Here is a 15,988-nt window from a genome sequence, read left to right as displayed (position 1 = left end):
AGAGCCAGAAGAACATTGTACACAGAGACTGATATACTGTGGTAAAATCAAATGTAATGGGCTTCTGTACCAGCAGCACTGCAATGACACAAGATAACTCTGAGGGATTTATGGTAAAGATGCTACCCACATTCAGAGGAAGGACTGCAGGAGAGGAAACATATAAGATAAACAATTGCTTGAATGCATGGGCTGAGGCGGACAGGAATGGGAAATAGACCCTGAACAAGGACACATGTTACAACCAGTGGAAATGTGCATTGGCCGTGGGTGGGGGGAGAGCGGGGGGGGGGGTGAAGGGGAAAGTAGGGGCATAACGTATGTAAACAGGTTAAAAACCAATATTAATAAATGTCTAATAATATAAATAAATAAATATAGCCTGATGTTATGAGGAAAAAAAATCATAGGCTAGTTCTTTGAAAAATCAAATAAAATTAACTGACTTTTAGCTAACCTGAGCAAAAAAGAGAGAAATCAAATTGCCATAAAAATGAAAGAGGTGAAACCAGATCATAAAAGAAATAAAAACTATCAGAATCTACTATTGACAATTATATACTAGCAAAACAGGATTCAAAAGGACTACCTATAATAATTAAAAGATCTTATTATAGTTTTAGAAAATGAAATCAAACAAGCCATAAAAGAAAAAGAAAAGGAACCTCTAGTACAGTGAATTTACAGGTAAATTCTACCTAATATTTAAGAGAGAAATTAATATTTATGTTACATAAATTCTCAAAATTATTTTTAAACTACCAAATTCCTTTTATAAGACAAATATGATCATTATACCTATACCATAGAAGGATAATGCAAAGAATGAGAAATACAGCTCAATACCAGTATTCAATGAAAAATTTAAAAGAATCTTAGCAAGAAGACTGTATCTGTTTAATATGTACATGCATGTGTACAAATATAGAATGTGCTTTTTTATATATGTAAAACTGTGAACCAGGTATTTTTTTTATTTGAGATAAAAGGACAGTTCAATATTAGGAAACATATAATCTTATTAAAAACAAACATGTCCCAAACCATGTGATTATATCAACAGATACAACTGCTTCCCCCCACCAAAAAAACCCCAAAACCTTTGATAATAGCAATTTATCAAAAAACTCAAAGCATAAGTATAGGTTTATTTCAATATGGTAAAAAGTATCTATCTAAAGCCGAAAAGTATTACTTGCAGTTGCAAAACAGTTGAAACTGTCCAACTAAATGTAGGAGTAAGCAAAGATAGCCTCTCTACTATTGCTTGACAAAATTCTAGAAAATGCTAGTAGCAGATATAATTTAAAGACAGAGGAGATAAAATGATCTCCATTTGCAGATGACATAGTTTATTAAGAAAATTCCAGAGAATGGAGGTGTGGGGGGATATAACTAATGAAGACAAATAGCTTCAGTAAAGTAAAAGATAAAAAAAATTCTCAATAAATAAATAATTGTACATAACAAAAACAAAATCCAAGAGAAAAGCAATAAAAAATAAAATGCATTTAAAATTTTAAATAACTACATAATGCATAAAAGAACAATTTAAATAACTGGTAGGATATTCAGTTGTTTATAGATGAAAGTGATAATATAAACTGAATTAATTTACATGCTTAATACTATAAACTAACAAAGAAGAACATAACTAAACAAAATAATAAATAAAACTCATTTGGAAAAATGAATAGTCTAGAACTTCAAGAGAGGGTTGTTTGTTTGTTTTTTTAAAGCAGGATAAAAATGAAATGACACCACCGACTGTGATATAGTTAAAGGAAAATTTTTAACCAAGGCAAGGGATAGAAATCACAAAAGATAAAACAGGTCATTTTAATTACATGAAGGTGAAAAGCTTTTGTCCAAAATTTAAAATCAATGTAATTAGAATAAGAGAAAATGTCAAATGAAGGCAAAAGTAAAACCATTGCAACCTATCTCTATTATGTCTGAGAGCCAGGACAAAAAAGAACTAAGACTTTGGAGAAATTGTATATAGGGAATTAACACAAATTCTGAGACATTCTCTAAGGGTTAAATGATATAAAAAATGTTTTTCAAAAGAATTAAAGTGTTACTATAATAGATGATCTCTCCAAATCGCCCATAACAAGATAGGAAATCAAACAAACCCTGAAGTTTCATCTCTTACCCAACAAATTGTCAAAAGTGACAACATACTGAAATAGATAATATGGGAGTGGTTTAGGGAAAACAGGGATACTAAAATATACTGCTTGCAGAGTTAGGAACTAATGCAACCATTCTGGAAAGCAATTTGTTATTATGTCTTTAAAAAAACACTGAATTGTCCATACTCTTTGGCCCATTGATGTCATGGGCAGTCATATTCCTCAAGAAGCTCAAGTATAGAAAGAAAGGTCTTGTAATTACCAAAATATTCATGGTAGTATATATTTTTTTTGGAAGCAGGAATTTAGAAATAAGACAATATAGTTTAGAGTACAGCTAAACAAGTTGTGATACATGAATGTAATATATTATTTTTTTATGAAAAGGCGAATTCAGAGAAACATTAGAAGACTTGTAAGAATTAATAGAGCAAAACCAGGAAAAAATATATATGACGCCATAATGTAAATGAAGAGAACAACAGTAAAATTAAAACCCAAACCTATATTAACATTAAATTTAAATGAATACTGTATAATTATTATAACCAAACTTATTCCCTGAGAAGAGCTGAGACCATACACCTCCCTTTATTTCAAGGGTGGGAGATTACTCATTTGGATTTCTTAACTATATCATCAGACATGGTCAATGTACTGATGAGTTTTGCTAATCTGATTTTCATCCTTACCCCCTTGAAAGCTTTGATGGAAAGGATTTGGAAATCAATGCGAAACAACAAAGAACAACATCAACAAAATATTTTTACTTAAAAGATGATTCAACCTATGGAGTTCATGGGAAAATGATTTTGATAAAAATCAAATAGCAGCACTACAACCTAATGTGTGTGTACATATGTATATACATATAGAAATAGATCTATTTTGCCAATAAATCAGTCAATTATCAGCTATTACACTTTGGCAAAGAGATGGCCAGAATATGTTCTGATAGTTTTAGTCCTTTATTCCCCTGTATCATGCCTTTTTGATAGGATTAACAGCTGTTTCCTCAATAATTTCCTTTTCTTGCCCTGATTACCTGTACCAGAAACTATCACCCCCTGAGTGTGACCTGGAACCAAATTAAAATGTAACTAGGAAATATTTAACAAAATAAAAATATATCATGTTAATTTGTGGTTTTATAAATCAACATGCAGCTGTGGGGATCTATTTCTATTTTAATTTGACACCATTGGTCTATTCTATATACCACTGTTCCAATTTTAGTTCCTAGATTTCCTTTCATGAATAAAAAGTATAATTACACCATCCTTCACCTCCTTTGCCAACCCTAGCTTCCACTCTTTACCTATATTGGCTCTTTTGGATATGGTATATTCTTTTAAAGCTTTATTTCAGACATGGGTTTCATCTTATTGTAATAAATATGCAAATGAGAGAATCTGAAGCACAAAGTTCCTTATTAGCAAGGTTAGCAATTGCCAATAAGTGAGATCCTAAGCCTCTCGGTGGCCAGGGATGCATTAGAGCAGGCCAAGCATTCTTTTATATACCTGATTATATAATGTAAGGTTTAATGATATTAGACCAGGATTGTGATTGGTCTATAGTGGATGTGGGATAAAGGTATAGGCTCAGCATAGCATCATGTTGACTTGCTTACAAAAGGTTTCCAAAGTCCATAGTAAGGGGAAAACAGAATTAGTCAGGATCTTCTGGAAAGCCTGGAATGTCCCATATCTAAAAGTTCCACATCCCCTGTTGTCAGCAATCCCCTACATCAGAGTGCTTATGACTAAGTAGATCCTCTCAGGAAAGAGTTGACTTATTCTTCATTTAACCCCTCCACCCTTCTGGAACAAGATAGAATGAGTACAGGCTGTTGCTTAGAGAAATGAGGAAGTTAAACTTTTATAAACTCAATGTTAAATACTAAGGCCATATATAATTAAAATATAAATCGAATCCATAAGTTCTGATTTCAGTGATTTACTAGAAACTCTCAATCATTAATAAATGATACAAAATGAAGTAGGGTATCAATTTTCAATTTCACATGAACAAATTTGTTATACCTATGAGAAGAGATATACATTAAGATTTCTACTTCATTTTGTTATCCCTGGCCTCATATGTCCATACACAAATCAATATAAATAGAAACATACAAGACAGTCCCTGATCAAAAGGAGCTTATACAAAATGATTAAAAATAAGGTAAGCACAAAGGAGTGTTAGAAAGGTGGGAAAGGATGGGAAGAGAGTACTAGAATACTAGGAGAATGGTGAGGAGACTATATTTCCTAGAAAAGTCAAAAGGCCCATCTATCAGATCCAAAGGCAGAAGAGTTCAAGTTGCCAGTGTAGTAGAGCTATGGTCTATCTCTATTATTAGCAATTTTAAAAAATTAGCAATTAAAAAATATATTAGCAATTCTTAAAGACCTCTCACAACCATACCCAACTTTTTTTCCCAATTACCTCCTTTCTTTGTCCTACTGTTTTCTTCTCTCTTCAGATATGATTCCTTTTCCTGCTTTTCCTCTTCAGATCTTTTTTCTAAAATCTTTCTCTTCCTCACAACTGAGTTCTTCCTTTTCAGGTAGTCCTCCTCGACTCCTTTCTTAGAATGAATTTTGCTAGACTCTTTCCTCTCTCAGGTTCACCCTTCTTTAAGCTTTAGAAAATTTTGACTCTTTGGAGATTAATTATTTTTTGATTCACAGCCATATGACATTATTAGAAGAATAATGGTATCAAAAAGACTGGTATTTGCATCAAGGGGGAGCATGGGTCATTGAAAGGACAAGAGGAAATTTTTCAAAAGCTAAGTTATCAGTCTGGCTACAAGTTCTTCAAGTTAGGATACTTGGGGGGGGAGGCACCTGGGTGGCTCAGTGGATTGAGAGCCAGGCCTAGAAATGGGAGGTCCTAGGTTCAAATATGGCCTCAGCCACTTCCTAGTTGTGTGAGCCTGGGTAAGTCACTTGACTCCCATTGCCTCGCCCTTACCACTCTTCTATCTTGGAGTCAATACAAAGTATTGACTCCAAGATGGAAGGTAGGGGTTTAAAAAACAAAACAAAACAAAAACTTAAGATACTAGAATAGATATCCCATATTATTAGATATATACAATGTTTCCTGTCAATCTAAGATGGATGTATTGATAGTTAATTCAAAATGCTAACCATTTAATAGCACCACACAATTTGGACAACACATCATTTTTTTTTTCCCTTGTATGGATAGTCAGTCTAATCTCTAGTAGTTAACAACTTTGTTGAGGTTGTTCTGTAGTATTTGTTGTTCTGTAGCAGTACAGTATCTTCCATAAATAAGAGTATCTGAAAGAACTCTGTGCAGCACATTAGAGTTGGTGAACTTCTTTGGTGAGAAACTTCTCTTATGATTTATTTGAGATTGACAGATAATTGTTGAACCTAGTTATCTATGTGGTTGTAGCTATCAAGTAATCTTTTGTTCCCTCTATTTTTGAAAGTAAGATATATTTAACAAGTGTCACTTACTGCAAAACACCTAAAAGAAAATCATAATGCAATGAAAGATTGAAATCAAGGCCTCAGAATTTAATGCAAACACCAAGACCAAAATCCTAACAAATCTGTATTGAGTCTCAAAATTGTCCTCATTAACTTTAAAAAAATTAAATATACTTTCCTTACTAAATACCAAACTAAGTAAACTAGAATGAACATGCCAAATGTTTTCATTTTGAATTGCAGATTTAGCCCTTCTATTTGTTTTGCAAAAAAAGCATGCCTCTCAGTTTGCATCTCAAACAGCAACATTTATCATAACAGAAACTGCTTAAACCTAAATAAGCTTACTGCTTAAGCACAGCATAACTGCCTAGTTATGTTGTTAGAGTAATCTCCAGTGGTTAACAATTCTGTTAAGGTGGTCTTGTAGCAACAAATTCAAAATCAGCTTCTCTGGTCAGCTTGCCATCAAGTTCACTTTCAGTGTATTGTCTCACAGGGATGAGTAGTGAGGAAAAGATGTAGATATTTTCAGTAGTTTTCTGTAAGGTAATCCTCTCATGTGTACACAATGGCCAATCTCTCTCTCTCTCTCTCTCTCTCTCTCTCTCTCTCTCTCTCTCTCTCTCATAAGAGTTTTATTTTCCTGATCATTTTAGGGGGATAATATAGTATATAATTTTTCTCACTTGTTACCTTCCTCCCTTTCAAATGTCTTGAAAATAAGTCATTTACTACTTTCAAAATTGTTTGGATTAGACATCTACACTAGATCTGATATAGTTGTTCTTCCTTGATTTGTTTCCTTAAGGGCACTTCTATTCCTTCCTCTAGTATATGGTAGAGTCCAAATGGGCTGTCAAAAAAGCTGGAAGGTATGTTCCATTTTGGGTACCTTTGTTATTCTCTCTTTTCTTCTATAAATGCTGTTGTGATGATGTTCAGCTGGGTCTTATGCCATATTTTCATTGACTTAAAAGGAATCAAACAAACATTTTATGAGGTAATGTTCCTTTTAATCTTCCACCATCTTCATCCATAGTATTTGTAACAGAGTTTAAATTGGTATTGTTCTTAGGTTCCATGTTTCTCTACTTAGCAAGGAGATCCAGTATTTGCTAACTAAGGTAGTATATTAGTTAAATGTCCATAGTAAATTGTGATAATTACCATCAATCTCTCTCATATTATCCATTTCCCATTTTCTGACATCAGCAGATTGCTTGAATAGGTCAAATTGGAACTATCTTTTTAAATGTCTACAATGTCTTTCTTTATCCTTTTAGGTAATATTGATTTTGATTTTTCAATGGTTTGACTGAACACAATTGCATGACTCAGAAATGACTCCCCCAAGAGTCTGACTTTGATGGCTCATCACATCTTGGAGGTTGTCTCATGTTTTCAAAGGCTATCCTAGAGAATAGTAAGTTCTGGTAGTTCCTGCCAAGCTGGAAAAGCTCAAAGTACATTTTTAGTAACACAATGCTTTGGAGCTTAAGTACAAAGATGTTAATTCCAGTATGGTAGCCACTCAGTATTTTCTTTTTCAGTCATGGCAAACCAACAAACAAGGAAAAATGTGAAATCACCCTGTCCTATGCATTTTCTGTCTGCTTCTGCACCGATTGAGGTAGAATGGCAGGAAAGGAAGATAAAAGGGTGCTACGATTCACAAAATTTTTAGAATACATACAAACTTTAAATTTAGTTATTATCTAAAACCAAGAAGTCATTAAAGAACTGGAAGAAATGATATTTATCTATAATGACACTATCACTTTAAATGAAATCAGAACTAAGGAAAGTAAGGTTAAAAGATAGCCCACAGGTTCTTCTTAGTGAAACAAATAAAAGAGTGTGCAGAGTTGGTTTTACTACAACAGACCCTCAATTAATGATATACTTGGCAGTTTTGACCTTAATGAAAGCAAACAAAATGACCACCATTATGATAAATGTAGCTTTTGACACAACATGTTGAAGAGAAGAAAGAGGTACAGAAAGTCATCAAAAATTCCAAAAGATCTTTCAAAACTAATCCACATATAGGCTGAAACTCAGTTTACTTTAAAAGAAAGTTGGGTACAAGAAAGAATGACTGAAAATATGCTTAAAAATGTAGTTCAGAATCAAGAAATTAAAGGGTACAAAGACCTATAATATACTTAGAAATTTTCTTCCTGTATACAATGAATGTTGCCTTATTATGAAAGAATATTCTTCTAGAAAAGAAAAGAATCACTAAACATTGTGAGAAATAAACATAAAAATGAAATAAACAATATCTCAAAAACAGACCAACTTGTAGCCCACCTTAAGAGTTTGACTTTTTAAAAAATTACCTCCAGCTTTGTGGTATTGTTACCAGGTCAGACACTTCTGTATGAATAAACTGTTGAACTAAAAGGAAAGGCAGTTTTGCTATTCAACCAGATTTGAGGGCCCTACTATTCTATATAGTAAAGTAACTCATTTAACAGTAAGAGTTCGTTGGGTTCTGGGTGCTTTTTATTGTTATTGTTTTGTCTATTTTCTCAATATTATTTGACAGAATCCTCATCAGCTAAATAGAGATCAGGCAAAGTGCTAGAAAACTACTGGAAGATATTGTATATTACAAATTATTTTTAAAACAATCTTCAAATTTGTCTATCATCTAATGCAGTGATGGGCAAACTTTTTAAAGAGGGGGCCAAAGGAAAGGAAATGCTCATCTGTCAGTCTGTTTCTAAGGCAACTCTTTCGAACTTTCATTGTATTGTATCCTACTCATTGTATTCGTCAGATGAGGAATAATGTCGCCTTGGCCGGATAGAACATTTCAGGGGGCTGCATCTGGCCCCACCAGCGGGCCATAGTTTGCCCATCACTGGTCTAATTAATACTTTAAAATGCATTACCCCTGGGTGTTACTGGGATAATGAAGCACCTGGCACCAACCTAAACTGGGGAAATATTTTACAAGTTGTTCAAATATAAAATCAGCATCTTGCATAGCATTAAAAACATCTCAAAACATTTTGATTTTCAGAGGAGAGCTCCCTCCACTGACACAGATCACAACTCTTTCATATATTATAAATGATTTCACGAGCTGGGGTAGAGAGTCTTTTGGTGATGATATTCTCAAAATATAGCTAAGTCTGGTCTTGGAGCAACATTCCATCCCTGGGCCTGTATTTTAAATCTTTCTATTTTGGGAGGACTGTTATGCATTATAATAGCTTTTGAGTTCTCAGAATTATTTCCATAACAATTCTACACCATACCAAGCTTTAAAGTAGGACAATCAATCATTACACATTAGAATTAAAAGTTATATTGTGGAAAAACAAATGTATTCTTTTGGCAAAAAGTTAAGGCCCCTGATAAATGAAAAAAAACCAAGGGATTTTCAGGATATCTATTCCATCATATTTCAATATAAACTTTAAAACAGTTTTACCATGTTCTTCACAGAGCTATCAATGAAATCATTGGAGCTATCAGGCTGTCTCTTGTGCCCACAGTCTTTCATGTATAAATAAGGAAGACTGAAAACATTTCTGTGACTGGCTAGGAAATTGCAATCAATAATCTAATGTATGAGTCTTCACTTAGTTCCTTAAAAATTATGGATGCATTGAAAATTTACTATAAATGTGGTTAGCTGAATTTTAATAAAGTAAACACAAAAGAAAATAAGTATAATAAACATTTCTTAGAAAACATGTAGACTCATTAATTTATTTCTTGTTTTCACTACCTCCCCTCCCTTAAAGTATATGTATTGTAATACAAACTTATTAATCACACTTGAATCTTAGATTTAAGGAAGTAAGCATATAAAAAAGATTACATATAAATTTTAAAAATGTTTATAAAACAAACTATACAACACAGTACTAACTAAACTACGCTAAGAACTGAAAGGTTGGTAACATGTTGAAGTATGCTCTACCCAATAACAAGTACCTTTAAGCAGCTTCCAATGATGATGAAATCTATCTTTGGAAAAAAATTTTTAAAGGGTACTGCATACTCTGTTGGGATTGGGAGACAGTATATGTACATAAATAAATGAGATACACAGAATTTTGAGCTAAGAACAAAGGAAAGGTGAAGATAAAATACTATTAGAAAGCTGAAGAAAGGTATCTTGGTAGGTGATACTAAATGAAAAAATGACTATAGTAATAATAATAATAATAATAATAATAATAATAATAATAGATTGTGTAGTCCAAAAGTCATTGAGTTAGCAGAGACTGGACTCAATCTTGTGGTTTTAGTTTTAATAAATTATTCTCTTTCATTTGTGCCCCAATCCAGCATTTCCCCCTGGGAACATCCAAATTTGGATCTGGTCTAGGTCGCCACAAAGAAATTTTTTTAAAAGAACCCTCAGTTTCCATTCAGGAACTAAGCATTAAAGTGTCAAATATAAAACAAGCTTAAATTAACTAGTCCCCAAACTTAAAAAAAAAATCCAAAAAAGGATTTATTTACCCCCGTGCCTATGAATAGTCAAGACAACTCTACTTCCCACTACCAGTCTTCCATCTTTTTGGGGGGCCTGTCCACAAAGTAACCTAGATTTTAGGTAGTAAGATTCCCTACAGAAGGAAAGTAATTGTTTGGATGAAAGAGAGGCACAACCCTCTACCTCTAAGTGAGTCCCACCTTTCAGACTTATCTCCAGACTTAGAATACTAATCTGTCTGACCAATCCTTGCCAACTATCTCATTTAGAATAGCACGCAAGGTGGCTCAGTGCATAGAGCCAGGTTTAGAGATGTGAAGTCTCAAACACATCCTAGCTGTGTGACCCTGAACAAATCACTTAACCCCAATTGCCTAACCCTTACCATTCTCTTCTGCCTTTGAACTGAAACCTAAATTTTCAAATTTAAAGATAAAAAAAAGCACTCAAGATTGCTTGAGAGTCAAGAAAATATTCTTTTTAGTGAGTTCTACTTTCCCAGACTCCTATAATTTTCAGGGTGATAGTTTAGGCATGAACTTCATGAACAATATTGTATAGTCTAAGAAAATTACAATTAACATGAAAATGGCATTAATTCAATGAATCCCAGGAAAAGGCAAGTTCACAGCTTGCAAGGGTTAAGTTTGCCAAGAGAATTTCTTTCCTTAAAAAGTTATAATAAATAACAGAAAAAAGTTTTCATCAGTGCAAAAGTGATTGTTACATAATGTATAGGGAATTTCACATGCAGACCCAGGCTTGGTGCTGGAGTATAACCTCTACAACTGCAAAACTAAAAACATAAGACGCCAAAAGTTTGAAAAAATAATTTTAATTAATCATGTTACTGAATTGTTATATGGATATTACAGAGTATATTCTCAGTTTAATGATTTTAACTTGTAACTTATGCCACCAACAATATTTTTACTCAAGGATGAAAGTCTTCTTACCTAAACTGATGTGCTCTTTCTTAAACTATGTTTTGGGGAAAAGGTTTTTAAAAGAAGCAAAGCTATTCAAAAATAGATATCTAGTGACACAGTGGATAGAGCACTGGGCCTGGAGTCAGGAAGACCTAAATTTAGATCTGATCTCACATTTACTAGCTGTGAGACCTTAGGCAAGCAACTTAACTTCTATTTGTCTTAGTTTCCTCAACTGTAAAATGAGGATAATAACAATAACACCGTCTTTGCAGGGATGCTATGGGATCAAATGAGGAATATTTATGAAAAATGCTTTAGCACATTAGCTAGTAGACACTGTGTAAATGCTTATTCCACTCCTTTGTCTTTCAGTCATCATTACTGCTGCATCTTATAGCTCCTCTGCACAGTCAGTGTGGTACAGTGGTATCAGGAAGTGCTTTGGTATCAGGAAGCCCTACATTGGAATATTGCCTCTGACATTCACTAGCTGTGTGACCTTGGGCAAATGAATTTATTTCTGTAAGTCTCAGCTTCCTCAAAAGTAAAGTAGGGATAATAACTGCACCTCTTGAAAAGTTGTTGTGAGGATCATCCAAGCATATTTCAGTAAAACACTTTTCAAACCTTAAAAGCCTATATAAATGTGACCTGTTACTATGCAGCTAATCTGAAATATTACTTAAATACATTAACATGAGAATCAAGCATACTTTTTTCTAAAAGAAATATTCACTCCAATACCAGTTGTGAATAATAGCTAATATTTATATAGCATTTTAAAGTTCGTAAAACATTTGAAATATGTGATCTCAATTGATCCTCACAACAACTCTATATGGGAAATTATGATAATACTATTATTCTCATTTTACCAATGAGAAAACAGGACAAAAGAGGTTAAATGTCTTGCCCAAGGTGTGAGGGAGGATACTAAGAAATCCAGTTGAGGTCTTTCTGACCCATCAAACATTCTATTCATTCTGCCAACAGTTGACCCATTTATGCATGTGGAAGATATAGCAAAACAGAATAGGAGTTCCTAATTTTAGCCTAGTAAACATAATAAGGATTCAAGAAAAATACAAGAAAAATTATAAAATGGTCATCTCAAAATTATTCAGGTTCAAAAATAATATTACTGCTATTAAAAATATGACTTCTAAAATATTTTCATCAAATTAGATATAAAAATTATAAGTGTAATTAGACCCTAATTTCTTTCTTTTTTTTTTTAAAACCCTTGTACTTCGGTGTATTGTCTCATAGGTGGAAGATTGGTAAGGGTGGGCAATGGGGGTCAAGTGACTTGCCCAGGGTCACACAGCTGGGAAGTGGCTGAGGCGGGGTTTGAACGACCCTAATTTCTTTTAAAGAAAAAAGGTATTAAAATGTTTGGTCACTATAATGCAACTGAAGTAATTTGTGAGAAATTTGTTTAAAACTTAATAAAAGATCTCTTAATTTAGCATGCAGTGTTTCACATTCTCATGACTCAACATGATTATTACATGTATAAATTAATTAGCAAGGAAATGCAAAATTTTATATATTTCTTCTCAAAAAGGAAGAATGCTCTATTATTTATCATTTTAAGGAACTAATGAAAACTAATGAATTCAATAAATTATACCAGAATGGAGTACATAGAAACATCTCCTGGAAATCAAATGGTTTAAATTATTTTCCCCAAGTGTCTAAAATCATGGTGTACTTTAGCACAGCAACTGTTCAAAACAAGGGATCTTGAACAGTTTTTATTTGAACATTTAGGCAAACCTCAATGAATACATTATTCATTTAAAGGGCTTTGCTAAATTTGGTGCTATTTCTATACATACCTGATGCAATGACTGGCTCTTTCATTAGTTCTCTAGTTATTGGACACAGAAATTCATCTGGAATTCCAGAAGAAAGGGATTTCACCTTTACCTTTAGTTCTTCAATTTTCCTTAACACTTTATTTCGAAGACCAAGAGATTCTGAAGAAAGATTAAAATTCTGTTAAGATGAATACAGGAGACCAGGAGAGATTTCACATAAAGCAACCAAAAATCTTCAGATAATATTTTCTCTTCTAGTTAAGTCTCTCTTTTAAACAAAATAACATTTTAATCTATTTTCAAAAAACATTTTGTTTAAAGTAATGTAGAAATAGAGAATAGTTGTTATTACAGTTTATTTTTAAAAGGCTTAGATTTAAAAAATCCTAAATTTTCAAGTTGCTCCAAAGAAAATATAATAAAAAATGGAATAATTTATTCAAAAAACTAAACATTTCCCAAATCTGTTTATCAAGATGTGGCATCACTCTGAAAATTCTGAGTGCAATATGACATTATAATGGGTATATATTTTATAACATTCTGCACAAAAGTCAACAGTACACTACTCATTGATTTGTTACAGAGCATGATCACAGATGAAGTGTAGAAGAAAAGTGTCAACAGGACAGTCTGTTGACTTTGCCACATGTGTTTTAACAAAAGTAAGTTTTTAGTGTTATTAAATAGAACAAAAAAAGTTATTTACAAACTACTTCTCATTGTCAGATGGGATTAAAATAATGCCAGCTGGTTTGTAGAGTGTTTGCAAGATAGAAGGGGTAGGAATAGGATGAAAATGGAGGGGCGGGAGGAAGTAGTTCCCATTGAAAGAATATAAACCTCTAAACTAAAACCTAGACAACACTGAAAATATACTATCAAACTATTAATATTGCCTATGAAATTCTTTTAACAAGAGCCTCAAAATAAACCGTAGGATATTTAAAATGAAGCACCAGAAAAATAAAAGGTTTCTTCAGATGAAACTACTTCTTCCATGGCTTTATGATTCCCTAGAATTCCTTAGATTCTCTGACGTCATTAGTCTCAAGAGGAAAATTGTCCTATGTAAAAATATCTATGTATGAGCTATTCTTTCTTTTTTTAGTTTTAAATAGACTTACTAGAAACCAAGGTTGTACATAAAAATGAAAATATACACTTTTGGATTAAAAAATTTTGCAGCTGCTCAGGTTTTTCCACATAAAAATGTAACTGAAAAAACTAATTCTGATAGGCCTTTCTAAAGAAAATAACAGGAGAGAAAAAAAAGTAGTTAAAACTAATAGGTCATTTTTGTTTATCATTTGTCCCTAGCACACTATGTTTCTCTTTTCTTGCCCCCATATTTCCATGCAGTCCACAGTCTACAATTGTAGCATTTCATTTAGTCTTGTCCTCTCTAGAGTGGAGGGGATTTTTCTAGATCTGACCAGTCTGAATCCCATCACTAACTACTGGCACAGGAATGATGAGTCAACAAATGGTAGTTTTCATTAAATTCTCCCATAGATTGTCTCTCATTCTCACCTCACTTGGAGTCCCTAATATCCTCTAAAGTTCAGCTCATGCCTCCTCTGAGAGGATACCTTTTCTTGATCTCTTTAGCTGTTACTATTACCTCCACATTTCCCCATCAAAATTATTTTATATTAACTTAGTATGTATTTTGTATTTACTCATGCCTTGTTTTCCCTAAGGTAACTCTCCTGAAAATAGTCACACTCTCTATAAGCTTGGGGAAGTAAAAGCTGAGGATACAGAAAGATCATTATCAAAACTTGGATTTTTCCCAAGAACAAAGTGAGCACTTGATTCCTGGATGAAGCAACAATCAATCAAGTATTAATGTATTCCACTGCACAAGGGGCTGGGGGCACAAAGAAATAATCCTTGTTCCTATGGAACCTATATTCCATCAAGAGGACACGCATAGTTTGTATAACTATATTAAAATAAATACAAGTTATTATGTCAGGAAAGGCATTGGCCTGGAGTGAATGAATGAGGAAAGACTCCACATAGAAAGTGATCCTTAAGCTGATCTTTGAAGGAAATTGTAAAGATTGTAAGAAGCAGAGATGATAAGGGAGTATATTCCAGGGCTGAGGGGCACCCTGTACAAAGGCCTGAAGAAGGACAAGAAAGAAAGGAATGGACAGGCTGTGACCTACCACAATTTTACAGTGATTATAGTAAGCAGCATTTAAACTTGTTAAATGGTCAAGTTCTGAAAATGGATACTATCTCTCAAATGTCAGGAAGGCCAGCAACTTTGATTGTTACCATCATCTCTGCTTACCTGCTACACGGAAATTTATACTTGTATCAATTTCTTGAAAAAGCCTTAAGCTTTCCAAAGTCTGTTCAAACATGCCTGACAATCTTCCCCAAAAAATCTCTTTAGAATTCAGTTTATCTGATGAAGATAATACTTTACCTTATTTACGGTAGTAGTAGAAAATGAATTCTGAAGATAAGAATTTTGTATAGTATATTACAATACCATAAAAGATTATAAATAGGATATTATACTTAATTGATTTTATGTAACTTAGAAAGCTTTATACAATTCAACATAAATTTATGATTTATATTTTCTTTCCAATGGTATTTATGGTTATTTTTCTACCACATAACCTTCAATTCCATGTTTTGATGAAAAATCAATTTTATACCATTTCAACTTAGTGTCTCTTATAGATATTCAAATTTCCATAAATATGAAAAGTGCTTATATAATTATGTAAAATACATATGTAGTCACTGTGTGGACATTCTCTACAATATTCGAAGAGATAGGCATAATGAGAAATTGTCCCACTTCTAATTTAGCAAAGGCCTCCAGTGCGAGGCAGTGTCTAGCTGTTCACTCTGAAGTAATGCCTTTTCTCTTGCAAGAAAAGCATTACCTCAAAATCAATGCCTCTGCTCTGCTAAAAGCATTCTTTCCAACAGGTATATAACTTAGCAGCAGCTCCCTAATAGAGAACCTACAAAGTTCTCTTTCAAATAAAAATCTAACAACTCATTTAAAAATACTCTATTTTAAGTGTCAAGCACAACAGATATGCTAGTCTGGTTTTTAACAGTCCAGTGCATTCTTCTTTGGAGCACAATTAATAAGCTTTCTTCAGATGAAGAGTATTAAATG

The 15,988-nt window shown here is 33.0% G+C and overlaps 1 protein-coding gene across 4 annotated transcripts in view; it reads right to left on the bottom strand.

The window, feature by feature from the left end:
* The window catches only part of WDSUB1 (WD repeat, sterile alpha motif and U-box domain containing 1), an 80,258-nt gene that overhangs the window by 14,282 nt on the left and 49,988 nt on the right, over nt 1-15,988 (bottom strand). For 3 of the 4 annotated variants that reach the window (XM_044669848.1, XM_044669850.1, XM_044669851.1), the window contains one exon: nt 12,850-12,990. The exons of the other annotated variant lie outside the window; for it this stretch is intronic. In XM_044669848.1, the coding sequence (XP_044525783.1) occupies nt 12,850-12,990 (141 nt within the window). The remainder of the gene's footprint in view (nt 1-12,849; nt 12,991-15,988) is intronic. 4 annotated transcript variants of the gene reach the window in all.

The sequence above is a fragment of the Gracilinanus agilis genome, chromosome 3, assembly GCF_016433145.1.
Source record: "Gracilinanus agilis isolate LMUSP501 chromosome 3, AgileGrace, whole genome shotgun sequence".
In the NCBI taxonomy this organism is placed as follows: domain Eukaryota; kingdom Metazoa; phylum Chordata; class Mammalia; order Didelphimorphia; family Didelphidae; genus Gracilinanus; species Gracilinanus agilis.
This window is presented reverse-complemented; position numbering and strand designations above follow the sequence as displayed.